Source organism: Palaemon carinicauda, chromosome 36 (assembly GCF_036898095.1).
Source record: "Palaemon carinicauda isolate YSFRI2023 chromosome 36, ASM3689809v2, whole genome shotgun sequence".
Classification (NCBI taxonomy): domain Eukaryota; kingdom Metazoa; phylum Arthropoda; class Malacostraca; order Decapoda; family Palaemonidae; genus Palaemon; species Palaemon carinicauda.
Window position 1 is genome coordinate 15,897,878 of NC_090760.1, and position 17,481 is coordinate 15,915,358.

Consider the following 17,481-nt stretch of genomic DNA (forward strand, 5'->3'; position numbering starts at 1 on the left):
TCTCCAACATGGTAGGTAACGAACTTGAGAGAGTTCTTTGCCCTGTCAGAGCTCTCAAATATTATCTGAAGAGGTCTAAACCTATTCGAGGACAGTCAGAAGCCTTATGGTGTGCCATCAAGAAACCCTCGAGACCCATGTCCAAGAATGGGCTTTCGTACTATATAAGGCTTCTGATCAGAGAAGCACACTCTCACTTAAAGGAGGAAGACCTTGCATTGCTGAAGGTAAGGACCCACGAAGTAAGAGCTGTAGCTACTTCGTTGGCCTTTAATAAAAACCGTTCTCTGCAGAGCATAATGGATGCAACCTATTGGAGGAGCAAGTCAGTGTTTGCATCATTTTATCTGAAAGATGTCCAGTCTCTTTACGAGAACTGCTACACCCTGGGACCATTCGTAGCAGCGAGTGCAGTAGTAGGTGAGGGCTCAGCCACTACATTCCCTTAATCCCATAACCTTTTTTAACCTTTCTCTTGAATACTTTTATTGTTGTTTTTATGGTTGTTACGGTAGGCTAAGAAGCCTTCCGCATCCTTGGATTTGGCGGGTGGTCTATTCATTCTTGAGAAGCGCCTGGGTTAAAGGTTTGGTAGAGGTCCTTTAGTAGGGGTTGCAACCCCGTGTACTTTGGCACCTTTGGGTTGATTCAGCCTCCAAGAGGAACGCTGCGCTCAGTAAGGAAGACGAACTTTAAATAAAAGGCAGAGTAACGGTTCTATTCGACTTCCTTACCAGGTACTTATTATTTCATTGTTATTTGAGATAACTGTTATATGAAATATGGGATACTTAGCTATCCTTTAATCATGTACACTGGTTTTCACCCACCTCCCTGGGTGTGAATCAGCTACATGATTATCGGGTAAGTTTAATATTGAAAAATGTTATTTTTATTAATAAAATAAATTTTTGAATATACTTACCCGATAATCATGATTTAATCGACCCTCCCTTTCCTCCCCAGAGAGAACCAGTGGACCGAGGAATAATTGAGGAGGTGTCAACAACAAATGATTGAGTACCTGGCCACAGGTGGCGCTGGTAAGTACACCCCCTTCTAGTATTGTGATAGCTGGCGTATCCCTCCATAGAATTCTGTCGGGCAACGGAGTTGACAGCTACATGATTATCGGGTAAGTATATTCAAAAATTTATTTTATTAATAAAAATAAAATTTTACTAATGAAAATAACATTTTGGTAGATTTTTTTTTCCTGTTTTGATTGTACTTCAGTTATTAGTAAAATAATAATGTAGTTTATTAAGATGTAATTCTATTTAAGGATAAATAGAACTACCATATATTAATTTTGTCTATGTCAATAAAAAAAGAAAGGACATTGGTAAACTCAACTCATGTTTTGTAACCCTAAAAAGTTCCCCAAATTTTTTGGTTTGTATGGTAATTTTGATAATATTATTAGTGCATTATATGTTGGAAATCTTCACTAAATTATATTTTTCAGGAAACTTCTCGCATTGCTGTTTGTAACTTGGACTGGAATCACATCAAGGCAGTTGATATTATGGTGGTGTTCCACTCCTTTTGCCCAAGGGGTGGATCTGTTAAGAAAGTCACCATTTATCCATCCGAATTCGGGAAGGAACGCATGGCAGAAGAAGATCGCTTTGGACCGAAGGAACTCACTACGGAGACTGTGGGTGAAAATAACCAAGACATCGATGACAATGACATTGATTTGGATAAACTTGAGAAAGGTAATTTATAAAGGAAGTAAATTGTCCTGTTTCTATACATGAATAAACCAGACAGGTAACAAAGTGCCGAATACTTCTTGAAGCTAGTGATAGAGAGGTTTATTGTAAACAAGAATTATTCATCTTTTCTGCTTAATGCTCACTCTCTAACTCAATTATTTCTGGTACTCATTGATGCTTTTGTTACTTTTTGCAGTTACCGGTATCTTTTTTACTCTACCACTTTCTTTAATTATTGCTTATCTTTAGTGTCATTTTGTGTATGTCCTTGTGGGAGTTGTGAGAGACATCTTCAAACTGTAAGATGATTGAAGTATGAGCTTTACTTCTGCTAAAAAATTTTAGATTTTTATTTTGTGTGTTTGGATTTTTCAATATCAAACTTACCCGATGATCATATAGCTGCATCCCTGCTGCCCGACAGAAAAAATCTACGGGCGGAATACGCCAGCGATCGCTATACAGGTGGGGGTGCACATCAACAGCGCCATCTGTCAAGTAGGTACTCAAGTACTCGATGTCAACATAGAACCAATTTTCCCTCTGTCGTGCCACAGGCAAGACCTACTAAATACGCCGTCCCTAACTGGATTTGTTTTCACAACGACTTGGTGAAGTACACTATTCCAGTTTTGAGCTTTCGCTATGCAGGGGTTTTATCTTCATTTCAAAACTTGAACTCGTTTTGGATAGATTTAATTATGGCCGACCCTTCCCTTAGACGGAAGTGTTGGTGACGAAGAGAGTATGGACTCTCATTCACTTTTAAATGGCCGACCCTTCCCTTAGACGGAAGTGTGTTTAGGTTTTTGGTAATTTTGCTTAACAAGTTATAGATCTATTTATTTTATATCTCTCCGCCTTTATAGGCCTCTTCGATTAACTTTCCATTTATTATAAACTTATAAAAATTAATTTTTATGTTTGTTTATATGCGACCTTTCCTAATAGTAGGCGGTCCTTACTTGGAACTGAAGTTAATTAACATTGAGCCCGTCATTTCGTATTTACCTTTTAAGAATTTATACTTTTTTAATTTTAATGTTTTTGAAAGAATTTCTTTGATAAGTCTCGTACTGTTTTTCAAAGATGAACTAACGTTTAGTTTAGTCTCCGCAGTTGTTGACGTTCAGAACGTTCAACTTGCGCTCTATCGTTACGATAGAGAGAGAGTTTTCAATATTAATCTTACCCGATAATCATGTAGCTGTCAACTCCGTTGCCCGACAGAATTCTACGGACGGGATACGCCAGCGATCGCTATACAAGAGGGGGGTGTACTCACCAGCGCCACCTGTGGCCAGGTACTGCAGTACTTCTTGTTGACACCACCTCAATTTTTCCTCTGTCGTGCTTCCGGCAAGACCTACATGGATACGCTTATGATTTTGGAGTCTTTGTTCACGGTTTTGGTGAAGTATTGCTCTGAGATTTCAGCTTTCGCTATACAGGAAGCTTTTCCCTTAGCTTAGATAGCTTTTGGATTAATTTTGATTTATGGTTTAACGTTCTTTAGCTTTAATTTGGAATCCCCCTTGACTGTTGTCTGATTCAAGATGTCCGACCATTCTCAAGCTCCTCCCCAAAGACGATGTAGGACTTGTATTAGGCGGCTTCCGAAGGCCTCGGTTGATCCTCACACCGTTTGTTCCGACTGTAGGGGAAAATCCTGTCAGTTGGAAGATCGATGTGAGGAATGTGCCGGACTTTCGGAACTTGATTTTATTCGATTCCTCAAATATACCACTAAGTTAGAGAGAGAGAGAGTTAGGAGGAGTTCGGCTCGCTCTTTACTTTATTCCTCCCCCCATGATCCTCAACCTTTTCCTCCCCCTGTAGTGGCTACCCCCGAACCTACTATTAGTGCTCAGCCTGATATGTCAGATGTTTTACGTGCCATTCAGGCTTTAGGTGATAAAGTGGAGTCGGTAGTGAGTGACCACAAGTTCCTTTTGGCAGACGTCAAGGAACTTAAAGTGAAAAGTGCAGTGGGAAGTGGTAGTGCCAGTGCTGTGCCTAGTGCTAGTGTCAGTGTCAGTGTTGCGCGTGAGGATACTTCTGTGCGTGCCAGTCGTCCTCCCAGTCCGGGACCTCTTGCAAGCTCCCAAGCCCAGGGGAGAAGCAATGTCGAAGGGCAAAAGGGTTCGGCAGGCCTTGATCGGCGCACAGTAGTATCCTCAGTGGTTGCGGGCGTATCTTATAGAGATCGTCACTTCCACTCTCAGACGATTGAGCCCTTTAGATCCTCGTCTGCAGAAGACTTTTCGGGGAGAAAACGCTGGACTCAGGCCTCAAGACCTCTTAAGCGTAAAGTCCAGACCGCGCGAGTCCAACAGCCAGGGTGTAGCCATTGGGCTAGCTCGGACTCGCCGCAGTCATCAGGTGACTGCACGCCTCCTAAGAGAGGTAAGGCGCTGCCTCAACAGACCTCAACTTCTGTTAAAGCTATGCCTCAACAGACCTCAACTTCTGTTGATCCTAAGATGGCTATGCTGCAGACTATGCAGTCGCAGCTTGCGGTGTTGATGCGGGAGTTTCAGGCAGAGAAGGTTAATACACCTCCTCCTGCGAACGCTCCTCCTCCTCTGCGCAGTACAATCTGCCAGACGTATGAGGTTGAGGTTCCTCAAGCTACCTCCATGCGTGAGCTGCCGCGTTGGGAGTTGCCAGATACCAGCGCTGTGCAGCAACCTCCACTTTCCTTGAGGCAGGAACCTCTTACCACGCAGCAACCTCCTCAACAATGGGGGCAGGAGCCTTATGCCTTACAACCTCCTCTACCCTTGAGGCAGGAGTATCTTGCATTACAACCACCCTCGAGGCAGCAACCTCTTGAGGTACGACAACCTCTACCATCCTTGAGGTAGCCACCTCAACTCTCGCAGCAACCACCTCCACTTTCCTCGAGGCGAGAACCTCAACTCTCGAGGCAAGCACCTCAAGAACCTCAACTCGTGAGTCAAGAGCCTCTCTCTGCGCAGCCACCTCAACCCTTGAGGCAAGCGCAACTCTTGAGGCAGGAACCTCATGCTATGAGTCAGCCACCTCAACGCATGCATCTGCCACTTTCTCCTCAGCTTGAGCCTCTTCCCATTCAACTTGAACCGCAGTCTATGCAGCATGAGCCTCATGCTTTACTACAGTCGCCTCTCACCACGCTTGCTCCTCAGACCTCCGCAGAACCTCCTGCATCCCAGCCTCAGGACTTTGTCATTACTAGCCCTCATCCTCTTCAACAGAGACTTGAGGATGAATCCGCAAGTGCGCATGCACCCGCTCTTCAGGATTCAGCCATTCAGCAGACCGCTTTAACTTTACCTCTCGCTTCTCAACCCTCAGGTGATGAGGTTTCTGAGGATGAAACTGCTCACCTGGATGATCCTTCATCTGACGTGGAGGAACCCAAGTCATTGCCACCCTCCATCGACTTTCGCAAGGTTCTGGCTCTGTTCAGAGAACTTTACCCGGATCACTTTGTTTCTGCTACCCCTCGCTCTCCTCCATCCGAGTTCTCTCTAGGCATGCAACCTGTTAAGTCTGCCTACACTAAGCTCGTCTTCGCTAGATCTTCTAAGAGAGCTTTGAGAATGTTAGGGGATTAGTTGCAGTCCAAGCAGCAACTGGGAAAGACGTCTTTTATCTTTCCACCTAAGCTGACGTCTAAGGCGGGCGTCTGGTATGCCACAGGAGAGGAACCAGGCTTGGGGGTCCCTGCCTCTGCCCAGGCTGACTTCTCAAGTTTGGTTGACTCTCCACGAAGGTCGGCTATGAGACGCTCTAAGGTCTGCTGGACCTTTTCTGACCTGGACCACTTCTTGAAGGGAGTCTTTCGCGCCTTTGAGATTTTTAATTTTCTCGACTGGTGCCTGGGGGCCTTGAGCAAGAAGACTGCCCCATCTGACAAAGACTCGGCCATGCTGATCATGTCCTGTATGGACAAAGCAATTCGCGATGGTTCCGGCGAACTGGCCTCTATGTTTGTATCGGGAGTCCTCAAGAAAAGGGAACAGCTTTGCTCCTTCCTTTCCACTGGTATCACCTCTTGCCAAAGGTCACAGTTACTTTTTGCTCCTCTTTCTAAGTTCCTGTTTCCTGAGGATCTTATCAAGGAATTGTCTGCGGCTCTCATTCAGAAGGACACGCATGATCTTGTGGCCTCTTCAGCACGGAAGGCTAAGGTTGCTCCTTCAGTTCCTAGAACTTACCGCACCCCAGTGGCTGATACTCCTGCTACTAGATTTATTCCGCCCTTTCGTGGCAGAGCCCCCAACCGAGGAGGTACCCGCCCAGACGGTCACAGGGGCAGGTCCAAGAAAGGTATCAAGTCTTCGAAAGGCAAACACTGACTCTCCTCCTCTCCAGACAGCTGTAGGAGCCAGACTCAAGATCTTCTGGCAAGCTTGGGAAAGAAGAGGTGCAGACGCCCAGTCTGTCAAGTGGCTAAGGGAGGGTTACAAGATACCATTCTGCCGCAATCCCCCTCTGACCACTTCTCCCATCAACCTCTCTCCCAACTACAAGGAAAAGGACAAGAGGCTAGCGTTACATCAAGAGGTGTCGCTCCTGTTACAGAAGGAGGCAGTGGTGATAGTCCGGGATCATCAATCCCCGGGCTTCTACAACCGTCTCTTTCTGGTGGCCAAGAAGACAGGAGGTTGGAGACCGGTGCTGGACGTCAGTGCGCTCAATGCTTATGTCACCAAGCAGACGTTCACTATGGAGACGACGAAGTCGGTCCTAGCAGCGGTCAGGCAGGAGGACTGGATGGTCTCGTTGGATCTGAAAGACGCTTACTTTCACGTCCCCATTCATCCAGACTCCCAACCTTTTCTGAGATTCGTTTTTGGAAAGGTTGTGTACCAATTCCAAGCCCTGTGTTTTGGCCTAAGCACGGCACCTATGGTGTTTACGCGACTGATGAGGAATCTTGCGAAATTCCTCCACTTGGCGGACATCAGAGCCTCCCTTTATTTAGACGACTGGCTGTTAAGAGCCCCCACAAGTCGTCGCTGTCTGGAGAGTCTCAATTGGACTTTGGACTTGACCAAGGAACTAGGTCTTTTGGTCAACTTAGAAAAGTCCCAGCTTATTCCTTCCCAAACCATCGTTTACCTGGGAATGGAGATTCGAAGTCAAGCTTTTCGGGCTTTTCCGTCGACCCCAAGAATCAACCAAGCCCTAGAGTGCATTCTGAGCATGCTGAAGAGGAACAGATGCTCGGTGAGACAGTGGATGAGTCTAACAGGGACCCTGTCATCGTTAGCCCTGTTCACCGAGTTAGGGAGACTCCACCTCCGCCCCCTTCAATTCCATCTAGCAGCTCACTGGGACAAGAATATGACGCTCGAAGCGGTCTCTATTCCTGTTACCAAAGAGATGAAGACTACTCTCATGTGGTGGAAGAGCAACATCCTTCTCAAGGAGGGTCTCTCGTTAGCTGTTCAGACCCCCAATCTTCATCTCTATTCGGACGCATCAGACTCGGGCTGGGGCGCGACCTTGGACGGACAGGAATGCTCGGGGACATGGAACAAGGAACAGGAAACGCTTCACATCAATTGCAAGGAGTTGTTGGCAGTACATCTGGCCTTAATGAACTTCAAGTCCCTCCTGCTAAACAAGGTGGTGGAGGTGAACTCCGACAACACCACAGCCTTGGCATACATCTCCAAGCAGGGAGGGACTCATTCGAGGAAGCTATACGAGATCGCAAGGGACCTCCTCATTTGGTCAAGAAGTCTAAACCTCAAGCTGGTAACGAGATTCATTCAGGGCAATATGAATGTCTCGGCAGATCGCCTCAGCAGGAAGGGTCAAGTCATCCCCACAGAATGGACCCTTCACAAGGACGTGTGCAACAGACTTTGGACCTTGTGGGGTCAGCCAACGATAGATCTGTTCGCCACCTCCATGACCAAGAGGCTCCCATTGTACTGTTCCCCAATTCCAGACCCGGCAGCAGTTCACGTGGATGCTTTTCTGCTGGATTGGTCCCATCTCGATCTTTATGCATTCCCGCCGTTCAAGATCATCAACAGAGTTATTCAGAAGTTCGTCTCCCACGAAGGGACACGGCTGACGTTGGTTGCTCCCCTTTGGCCTGCAAGAGAATGGTTCACAGAGGTACTGCAATGGCTGGTCGACGTTCCCAGGACTCTCCCTCTAAGAGTGGACCTTCTACGTCAACCTCACGTAAAGAAGGTACACCCAAGCCTCCACGCTCTTCGTCTGACTGCCTTCAGACTATCGAAAGACTCTCTAGAGCTAGAGGCTTTTCGAAGGAGGCAGCCAGAGCGATTGCCAGAGCAAGGAGGATTTCCACTCGTAGAGTCTATCAATCCAAGTGGGAAGTCTTCCGAAGCTGGTGCAGAGCCAATGCAGTTTCCTCTACCAATACCTCTGTAACCCAAGTTGCTGACTTCCTGTTACATCTTAGGAATGTTAGATCTCTTTCGGCTCCTACGATCAAAGGGTACAGAAGTATGTTGGCATCCGTTTTCCGCCACAGAGGCTTGGATCTTTCTTCCAACAAGGATCTACAAGACATCCTTAAGTCTTTCGAGACCTCTAAAGAACGTCGCTTGTCCACTCCAGGCTGGAATCTAGACGTAGTCTTAAGGTTCCTGATGTCTTCTAGATTTGAACCTCTCCAGTCAGCCTCTTTCAAAGACCTTACTCTCAAAACTCTTTTCCTCGTCTGCCTTGCAACAGCCAAAAGAGTTAGTGAGGTTCACGCCTTCAGCAGGAACATAGGATTCACATCCGAAACAGCAACATGTTCCTTACAGCTCGGGTTTTTGGCAAAAAATGAACTTCCTTCACGTCCTTGGCCTAGATCGTTCGAAATTCCTAGCCTCTCCAACATGGTGGGTAACGAGCTAGAGAGAGTTCTTTGCCCTGTCAGAGCTCTAAAGTATTATCTTAAAAGGTCAAAACCTATACGAGGACAATCAGAAGCCTTATGGTGTGCCATCAAGAAACCTTCGATGCCTATGTCCAAAAACGCAGTTTCGTATTACATAAGGCTTCTGATTAGAGAAGCTCATTCTCACATGAAGGATGAAGACCTTGCTTTGCTGAAGGTAAGGACCCACGAAGTGAGAGCTGTAGCTACTTTGATGGCCTTCAAACAGAACCGTTCTCTGCAGAGTATTATGGATGCAACCTATTGGAGGAGCAAGTCAGTGTTTGCATCATTTTATCTCAAAGATGTCCAGTCTCTTTACGAGAACTGCTACACCCTGGGACCATTCGTAGCAGCGAGTGCAGTAGTAGGTGAGGGCTCAGCCACTACATTCCCTTAATCCCATAACCTTTTTTAACCTTTCTCTTGAATGCTTTTATTGTTGTTTTTGGGTTGTTACGGTAGGCTAAGAAGCCTTCCGCATCCTAGTTGATTTGGCGGGTGGTCAATTCGTTCTTGAGAAGCGCCTAGGTTAGAGGTTGTGTAGAGGTCCTTTAGTATGGGTTGCAGCCCTTTATACTTCAGCACCTTAGAGTTGTTCAGCCTCCTAAGAGGAACGCTGCGCTCAGTAAGGAAGACGAACTTATTAAAGGCAGAGTAATGGTTCAAGTCGACTTCCTTACCAGGTACTTATAATTTCATTGTTATTTTGAATAACTGATAATATGAAATACGGGATACTTAGCTTCTTGATATACATGTACACTGGTTTTCACCCACCTCCCTGGGTGTGAATCAGCTACATGATTATCGGGTAAGTTTAATATTGAAAAATGTTATTTTCATTAGTAAAATAAATTTTTGAATATACTTACCCGATAATCATGATTTAATTGACCCACCCTTCCTCCCCATAGAGAACCAGTGGACCGAGGAAAAATTGAGGTGGTGTCAACAAGAAGTACTGCAGTACCTGGCCACAGGTGGCGCTGGTGAGTACACCCCCCTCTTGTATAGCGATCGCTGGCGTATCCCGTCCGTAGAATTCTGTCGGGCAACGGAGTTGACAGCTACATGATTATCGGGTAAGTATATTCAAAAATTTATTTTACTAATGAAAATAACATTTTTTCACGGTTTCACGTTGCAGTAAGAGTAAACCGATTCTAGCGTTTCGTTCATTCTTTCTTAGCTTAAATGGTTTAAATTCTAATAAAGGAACTTTTTATTTGGGAAACCTTTCAGTTTTTTCCTTTAGCAAATAATATGTTTTAACGATATATTATTGGGCTCTTCTCTCAGGTTCTAAGTCGAGAGAGAAGAGAGAGAGAGATAGAGACGGAGGGAGAGAGAGGAGAATAAACGTTTCGTTCAAGCGGGTAACGTTGTTCTCGTTTTTTACTCTTCTCCCTAGTCGCTGTAGGGGAAGAAGGTAAAACGTTTCTAGAGTTTTATTCTTGTTCCCAGGCTTTATGCGGTGAGAGATTTTAAACGTAGTTTATTTGATCTAGTGTTTAGTCTCTTTTCCAGCCACTGAATTCTTTATCTTTAATTATGTTTTTCTGTTGCATTGTAAACTGTTTTCGCAATTACTTCCTTTTAATGAAGGATAGGATTGCGTGTTTCAGATAGAAATCAGTTAAAGTTTCGATTTCAGTGAAATAAGTGCTAACAGAAAATCAAAAGTGATAAAGTGATATGCGCAAAGTGTTACAGTGTTGCGTTCGAGGGTTCGTCTGTTCGTGCCAGTTGTTCACCTAGTCCGATACCTCTTACAAGCTCCCAAGCCCAGGGGAGAAGTAATGTCGAAAGACTTATGGGTTCCACAGGCCTTGATTGACGAACAGACGTTTCCCTCGGTGGTTTCGGGTGTATCTACACACGTTGCCGACGTGATCGCCCCACCCACACAAAGACGAGAGAGCCCATTTATTCCTCGTCTGCGGAAGAGGTTTCTCGCAGAAACCATGGACCAAATCTTGCAGCTTTTAAGTGCAAGTCGGTCCCTTCCGCGCAAGTCCAACGGCCTAGGTGTAGCCACTGGGTCAGTTCGGACTCGCTGCAGTCATCCGACGACTGCACACCTCCCAAGAGAGGCAAGGTGGTACCGCAACAGGCAGTAACTCCGTCTGTTGCCGCACCAGCTGTTTTAGACCCTCAGTCACAACGGACAGTAGCTCCGTTTGTTGCCGTCTTTTATAGACCCTAGTGGTCCATGCTGCAGACTATGCAGTCTCAGCTTGCTTCCTTCATGCAGGAGTATCGTGCTGAGAAGGTTGACACTGCACCTGTTAACCTACAACCTGCCACGGTTGTGCGCTCAGCAGATACTGCGGCTGCCTGCTCCCACACTCCATCTGTGAGAGCTCCACCACCGATGCGCAGTCGACCCTGCCAGACGCATGTTCATGCTGCACCCTCCGTTGACATGCGTGAGCTACCGCATCAGCAGTGGGAAGGTGCTGTAAAGCTGCCGTGTTTTGACGCAATGCGGCATGCTCCGCAACCCACGGCAGTCCCTCCCACGCACCAGCACTCCACTTTTGTTGTTGCCAGCTCCCACACTCCGACTGCGGAGAAGGTTGACGATGCACCCGTTGGCCTACAGCCTGCCACGGTTGTGCGCCCAGCATGGCTGCCTGCTCCCACACTCTTGTTGTGAGAGCTCCTCCACCCATGCGCAGTCGACCCTGCCAGACGCATTCTGACTCCCACAGTCACATGGAGCACTCCGTTGCCGTGCGTGAGCTACCACAAGCTGCCGTGTTTTGACACGGTGTGTCAGCCTCCGCAACCCACTGTGGTTACCGCCACTCGCCCGCAGCAGACTAGTCAGTCAGGAGTTGAGGCTTCCCCACACAGCTTTGGTTGTTGCCAGCTCACAGACTGTCAAGCAGTTCCATGACGTTGCCTTCTGGTCTGCTACTATGCACCAGTGCTGTATGTCCTCACGCTCCTGTTGTGGTTGACAGTTCAGTTTTTGACAGTTCACAGACTGTCAAGCAGTTACATAACGTTGCCTTCTGGTCTGCTGCTTATGCACCAGTGAAACCCTCACTGAGATAACCTAGCTTTTCTCGAACATGGTTCCTGTAGATGAGAAAGTGCTGTTCTCCCTCCTTCTGATATTCCCTTGAGGACTCTGTCATTTGGAGAGGAGCCTTAAGCTGCTTAGCCTCCTATGGACTTTAATTAAAGCATAACATGCTTCCAGGGATGGTATGGTTCCGCTTCAGTCGCTAATCCCGTCTGTTGCCACACCTGCTCCCATAGACCCTAATGGGCTTTGTTGCAAGACATGCAGTCCAAGCTTTGTCCTTGTTAGAGATTTTTTTACGGAGAAGAACCTTCTAGCCAACAACCTTCCTACCGGTTGGTTGTACGCCCTGTTGACGCTGAGGTATCCTACTCACGTCCGCCAGTTGAGATGGTTCCTCCACCGGTGCGACCCAGTGGGGGTTGCCAGTCGCACGTTGACGTTAAGCAACTCTCGTAGGTGGTTGTGGACGTTCAGTGTGTCACTAGGAAGACGTTCAACAACCAGCAGAGGTGACTTGTTGTGACGCAGTGCGGCAACCTCAGCAACCCGGTAGGGGGTTGTCTGCACAACCCAGACAGTCTAGACAATTTCGGGTTGTCGCTGTACTTCCTCGCGTCCCCATGGTTGACAGTTCACAGACTGTGCAGCAGTACCATGATCTTGTGTCCGGCTCCGTCACGCATCCACCAGTGCGACCGGATTCAGCGAGTCAGACGTTGCCCACTCCGTTGCCGTTTCCTCATCAGTTTCGGATGAGGAACCCTCTGATGGGGACATGGCTGAACAAGACGATCATCCCCCAGCCATGCTATCCATCCAGAAGATGCTGAAGAAGGAACACGGCCCTGTCAGGCTGTGGATGAGTCTGGTTAGGACACTGTCATCCGTGGTTCAATTGGTGTCTCTTGGAAGACTACACCTCCGTCCTCTTCGGTATCATCTAGCTCTTCACTGGAAAAGGACAAGACGCTAGAAGCGGTCTCGATCCCGGTTTCCGGAAAGATAGTCTGGTCTGACTTGATGAAAGGACTTTATCAACCTTTGAAAGGGTCTTCCCCTGACTGTTCAGACTCCCAACCACGTTCTCTTCTCAGACGCATCGGACGTAGGCTGGGGTGCGTCCTTAGGCGGTAGGGAATGCTCGGGATTATGGAACTCGAATCAAAGGACAATGCATTTCAACTGCAAGAAGCTTCTGGCAGTACGTCTGACCTGGAAAAGCTTCAGGTCTCTCCTTCAAGGCAAAGTGGTGGAGGTGAACACGGTCAACTCCGTGCTTTGATGTACATCTCCTAGCAAGGAGGGACCTACTCTCTGACATGGTACGAGTTCGCAAGTGACCTCCTCTCCTGTTCAACAGGTCTAGACTTTTCACTAGTAACGAGTTTCATCCAAGGCAACTTGAATGTCTTAGCAGATTGTCTCAGTAGGAAGGGACAATAATTCCAACACATTGGACCCTCCACAAGGATGTATGCAAGAGACTTTGGGTCACCTGGGGCCAGCCAACCATAGATCTCTTCGCAATCTCGATGTCCAAGAGGCTCTCAATACTTTGCTCTCCTATCCCGGACCCAGCAGTAGTTCTTATAGATGCCTTTCACTAGTTTGGTCTCATCTAGATCTATATGCATTCCCTCCGTTCTAGATTGTCAACAAGGTACTGCAGAAGTTCGCCTCTCACGAAGGGACAAAGTTGACTCTAGTTGCTTCCCTCTGGCCCGCGAGAGAATAACTTACCGAGGTACTTCGATGGCTAGTAGACGTTCCCAGAACACTTCCCCTAAGGGTGGACCTGCTACGTCTGCCACGCGTAAAGAAGGTACTCCAAGGCCTCCACGCTCTTCGTCTGACTGCCTTCAGAATATCGAAAGACTCTCGAGAACTAGAGGTTTTTCGAAGGAGGCAACCAGAGCGATTGCTAGAGCAAGGAGAACATCCACCCTTAGAGTCTACCAATCGAAGTGGGAAATCTTCCGAAACTGGTGCAAGTCAGTATCCATATCCTCGACCAGTACCTCTGTAACTCAAATAGCTGACTCCCTCTTATATCTGAGGAAAGAGCGATCTCTTTCAGCTCCCACTATCAAGGGTTACAGAAGCATGTTGGCATCAGTCTTCCGTCACAGAGGCTTAGATCTTTCCAACAATAAAGATCTACAGGACCTCCTTAAGTCTTTTGAGACCACGAAGGAGCGTCGTTTGGTTACACCTGGTTGGAATTTAGACGTGGTTCTAAGATTCCTTATGTCAGACAGGTTCGAACGACTTCAATCAGCCTCCCTGAAAGATCTCACCTTTAAGACTCTTTGCCTGATATGCTTAACCACAGCTAAAAGAGTCAGTGAGATTCATGCCTTCAGCAAGAACATCGGATTCTCATCCGAAACGGCTACATGTTCTACATCTTGGTTTTCTAGCCAAACACGAGCTGCCTTCTCGGCCTTGACCAATATCGTTCGATATTCCAAACTTATCGTATGGTTGGAAATGAACTAGAAAGAGTATTATGTCCTGTAAGAGCTCTTAAGTTCTATTTTAAAACCTTTACGAGGCCCGTCTGAAGCTTTATGGTGTTCAGTTAAGAATCCATCTTTGCCTATGTCAGAGAATTCTTTTTCCTATTTTATCAGACTGTTAATACGAGAAGCTCATTCCCTTCTGAATGAGGAAGACCAAGCTTGGCTGAAGGTAAGGACACACGAAGTTAGAGCTGTCACAACTTCCGTGGCCTTTAAACTAATAGATCTCTGCAAAATATATTCGACGCAACCTATTGGAAAAGCAAATCAGTGTTCGCGTCTTTTATCTTAAGAATGTCCAGTCTCTTTACGAGAACTGCTACACTCTGGGACCATTCGTAGCAACGAGTGCAGTAGTGGTGGGGGCTCCACCACTACAATTCCCTAATTCCAGAACCTTTTTAATCTTTCTCTTGAAATATTTTTGGGTTGTCCGGAAGGCTAAGAAGCCTTTCGCATCCTACTTGATTTGGCGGGTGGTCAAAATCATTTCTTGAGAAGCGCCTAGATTAGAGGTTTTGATGAGGACCTTTAGTATGGGTTGCAACCCTTCCTACTTCAGCTCCTAGGAGTCGCTCAGCATCCTTTGAGGATCGCGAGGCTCAGTAAGGAAGACGTACTTAAAAAGGCAGAGTAATTGTTCAAGTCGTCTTCCTTACCAGGTACTTATTTATTTTATGCTTGTTATTTTGAATAACTGCTAAAATGAAATACGGAATACTTAGCTCATAATGTCAACTTGTAATGCTGGTCTCTACCCACCCCCCTGGGTGTGAATCAGCTATATGATCATCGGGTAAGTTTGATATTGAAAAATGTTATTTTCCTTAGTAAAATAAATTTTTGAATATACTTACCCGATGATCATAAATTAAAGGACCCACCCTTCCTCCCCAATAGAGAACCAGTGGGACAGAGGAGAAAATTGGTTCTATGTTGACATCGAGTACTTGAGTACCTACTTGACAGATGGCGCCGTTGATGTGCACCCCCACCTGTATAGCGATCGCTGGCGTATTCCGCCCGTAGATTTTTTCTGTCGGGCAGCAGGGATGCAGCTATATGATCATCGGGTAAGTATATTCAAAAATTTATTTTACTAAGGAAAATAACATTTTGTGAGGTATAGGAGTCAATTTTTGGGGAAAGGCCTGTTTGTTCCCATACTAACAAACCTTCCGCTATTTATTTAGATAATACATTACTTCTAGCGGTAGCTGGAAGGCAGCCATTAGATTTTAAGTTCGAGGTAGCAACCCTACTTAACTACTACAGTGGGTAGGTAGGGGGGTAGCTGGGGGCTACCCAGTCACCTATATCTACTCACAATTCAGTGAACCACGTCACTTTTTACTTTTGGCTGGTAAAGAGCGGACGTCTCCTCTCTCTCTCTCTACAAGGCTTAGCCATTTACCACTATTGCTTTACGCTCATTCTTTTCTTCACAGATATGACTTGTGTTTCTACACGACACTCCATTACAGGGTAATTTGTCGGTTTTAGATGTCGAGGTTCGTTTGTCTTTTTTTCGAAAGGATTCCTCTGCGCTGACGACTCCTCTTGGGGGATTCCTTTCCCGTTCGCTGGTTGGGTTTATTCTGAGGACGAGAATCTTCCAAAGGCGGCAAGTCTGAACTATCACTCTGACGAAGAGAGACGTGAGTCGGAGCATACCTTTTGGCAGGTCCTTGCCTGTATGAGGGCCATTAATAGGCTGTCCATTCCTGATTCCACCATCCAAGAAGGGAAGGATATGGTTCTCGACGAAATATTGTATTCGAGACCCAGAAGCCTTCCAGGTCCAGTGCAGCTCTGCCCTGGTCCAAGGGTTTGACAGCCGCCAAAAGGAAAGCTATCGCCCAGATAGCTGGAACTTCTAGTTTCTCCTCTCGGTCCCTTCCACTTCATTTTGTTCTATAAAGGAAGTGTTACGACATGGAAGGGGAACCACATTCCATCATGTCCCTCGACCCTTTGGTAGAGTCCCTAATGAAGGGTGACCCGATTCAAACTCTCTCTTCTCTGAAGGCCTCCCTCTGGGCAGTTGAGCTCCTGTACATTGAGAGAGACACGAAGTACGCCATGCAGGCTGCTTTGGGGCTCTATCTATGGCTAGGATCGTTAGGCTTCATGGTTTGCTCCCTCTTTCTTTCAAAGGAGGCGGCCAAGAAGACTCTGGGGTCTTTCCTGTTGTCAAGTACCCGGACTCTTGAGTTTTTATTGCACCACGTCGTCAACCTGTGGACGAACGCCATTCTCAAGAGAAGGGATACCGTCATAGGCAAGTTCTACAAGGAGGTGCTGAAGGTGGAGATCTCTTGGTTGGGGAATTCCATCTTCAAGGGTTCATCTCTCTTCGTTCCGGAAGAGATATAGAGGGCTGCTGAGCGATGGAGGAAATCGTAGAACGATTCTCTACTCCATAGGTCTGTGACATCGCGGCCCTATTGTATACTTTCTCAGTCTTCCCAGACTCAGCAAGCACCTTCCTCTTATCACTCGTCGACTTCTAGGTCCTCCGGACCTTCTAAGGTGTCTAAGTAGCCCTTTCCATCCAAAAGCAAGAAAGGGTCAAAGTCTTTCAGAGGAAAGAAGGAAGGTGGCAGAGATGGTCCCTCCCAGTAGGAATGGCATTCCTCATCACCTACCACCTGTGGGAAGATGCCTACAGCACCCCTGGCAGAGGTGGCAGAACCGTGGATGGTCGAAGTGAGCGCCCTAGTGTATCCCGTCCTGTTCATTCAATCTCTCCCTCCTCTGACTCAGGATCCAGTGCATCTAAGCTTCTATGCAAAGGGATCTGCTAAGGAGCTGGCCCTCAGGGCCGAAGTCCAGACCATGCTGCAGAAGGGGGCTCTCTAAGAGGTTGCAGACGGGTCCCCAGGCTTCTACAGTCGAATTTTTCTGGGGAAATAGGCGACTGGAGGCTGGAGAACAGTCATCGATCTCTCCCCTCTGAACAAGTTTGTTCAAGAGAGACTGTTCAGAATGGAGACAGCAGACACGGTCATCCAAGCGGTACGTCCAAGGGACTTAATGTGCACACTGGATTTGAAGGACGCATACTTCCAGATCCCATCCGTCTACAAGGAAGTATCTCAGATTCATACACGAGGAAAACACATACCAGTTCAAGGTTCTATGCTTTTGTCTTGCGACAGCTCGTCAGGTATTCACCAGACTGTTCTCCCTAGTCTCATTGTAGTGGTTTGCGGACTGTGGCCAGAAGTAGCACGCTGACTGCCTAGTGTCCTAATGCCGACCACACTCCAATGTTCACTACACTTATAGATA

General features: G+C 46.9%; 1 protein-coding gene across 1 annotated transcript in view; it reads left to right on the forward strand.

Annotated features, from left to right (window-relative positions):
• LOC137628771 (uncharacterized) overlaps positions 1 to 17,481 on the forward strand; it is a 79,459-nt gene that overhangs the window by 26,672 nt on the left and 35,306 nt on the right. Inside the window, exon 5 of the mRNA XM_068359974.1 lies at positions 1,469 to 1,721. Within this exon, the coding sequence (XP_068216075.1) occupies positions 1,469 to 1,721 (253 nt within the window). The remainder of the gene's footprint in view (positions 1 to 1,468; positions 1,722 to 17,481) is intronic.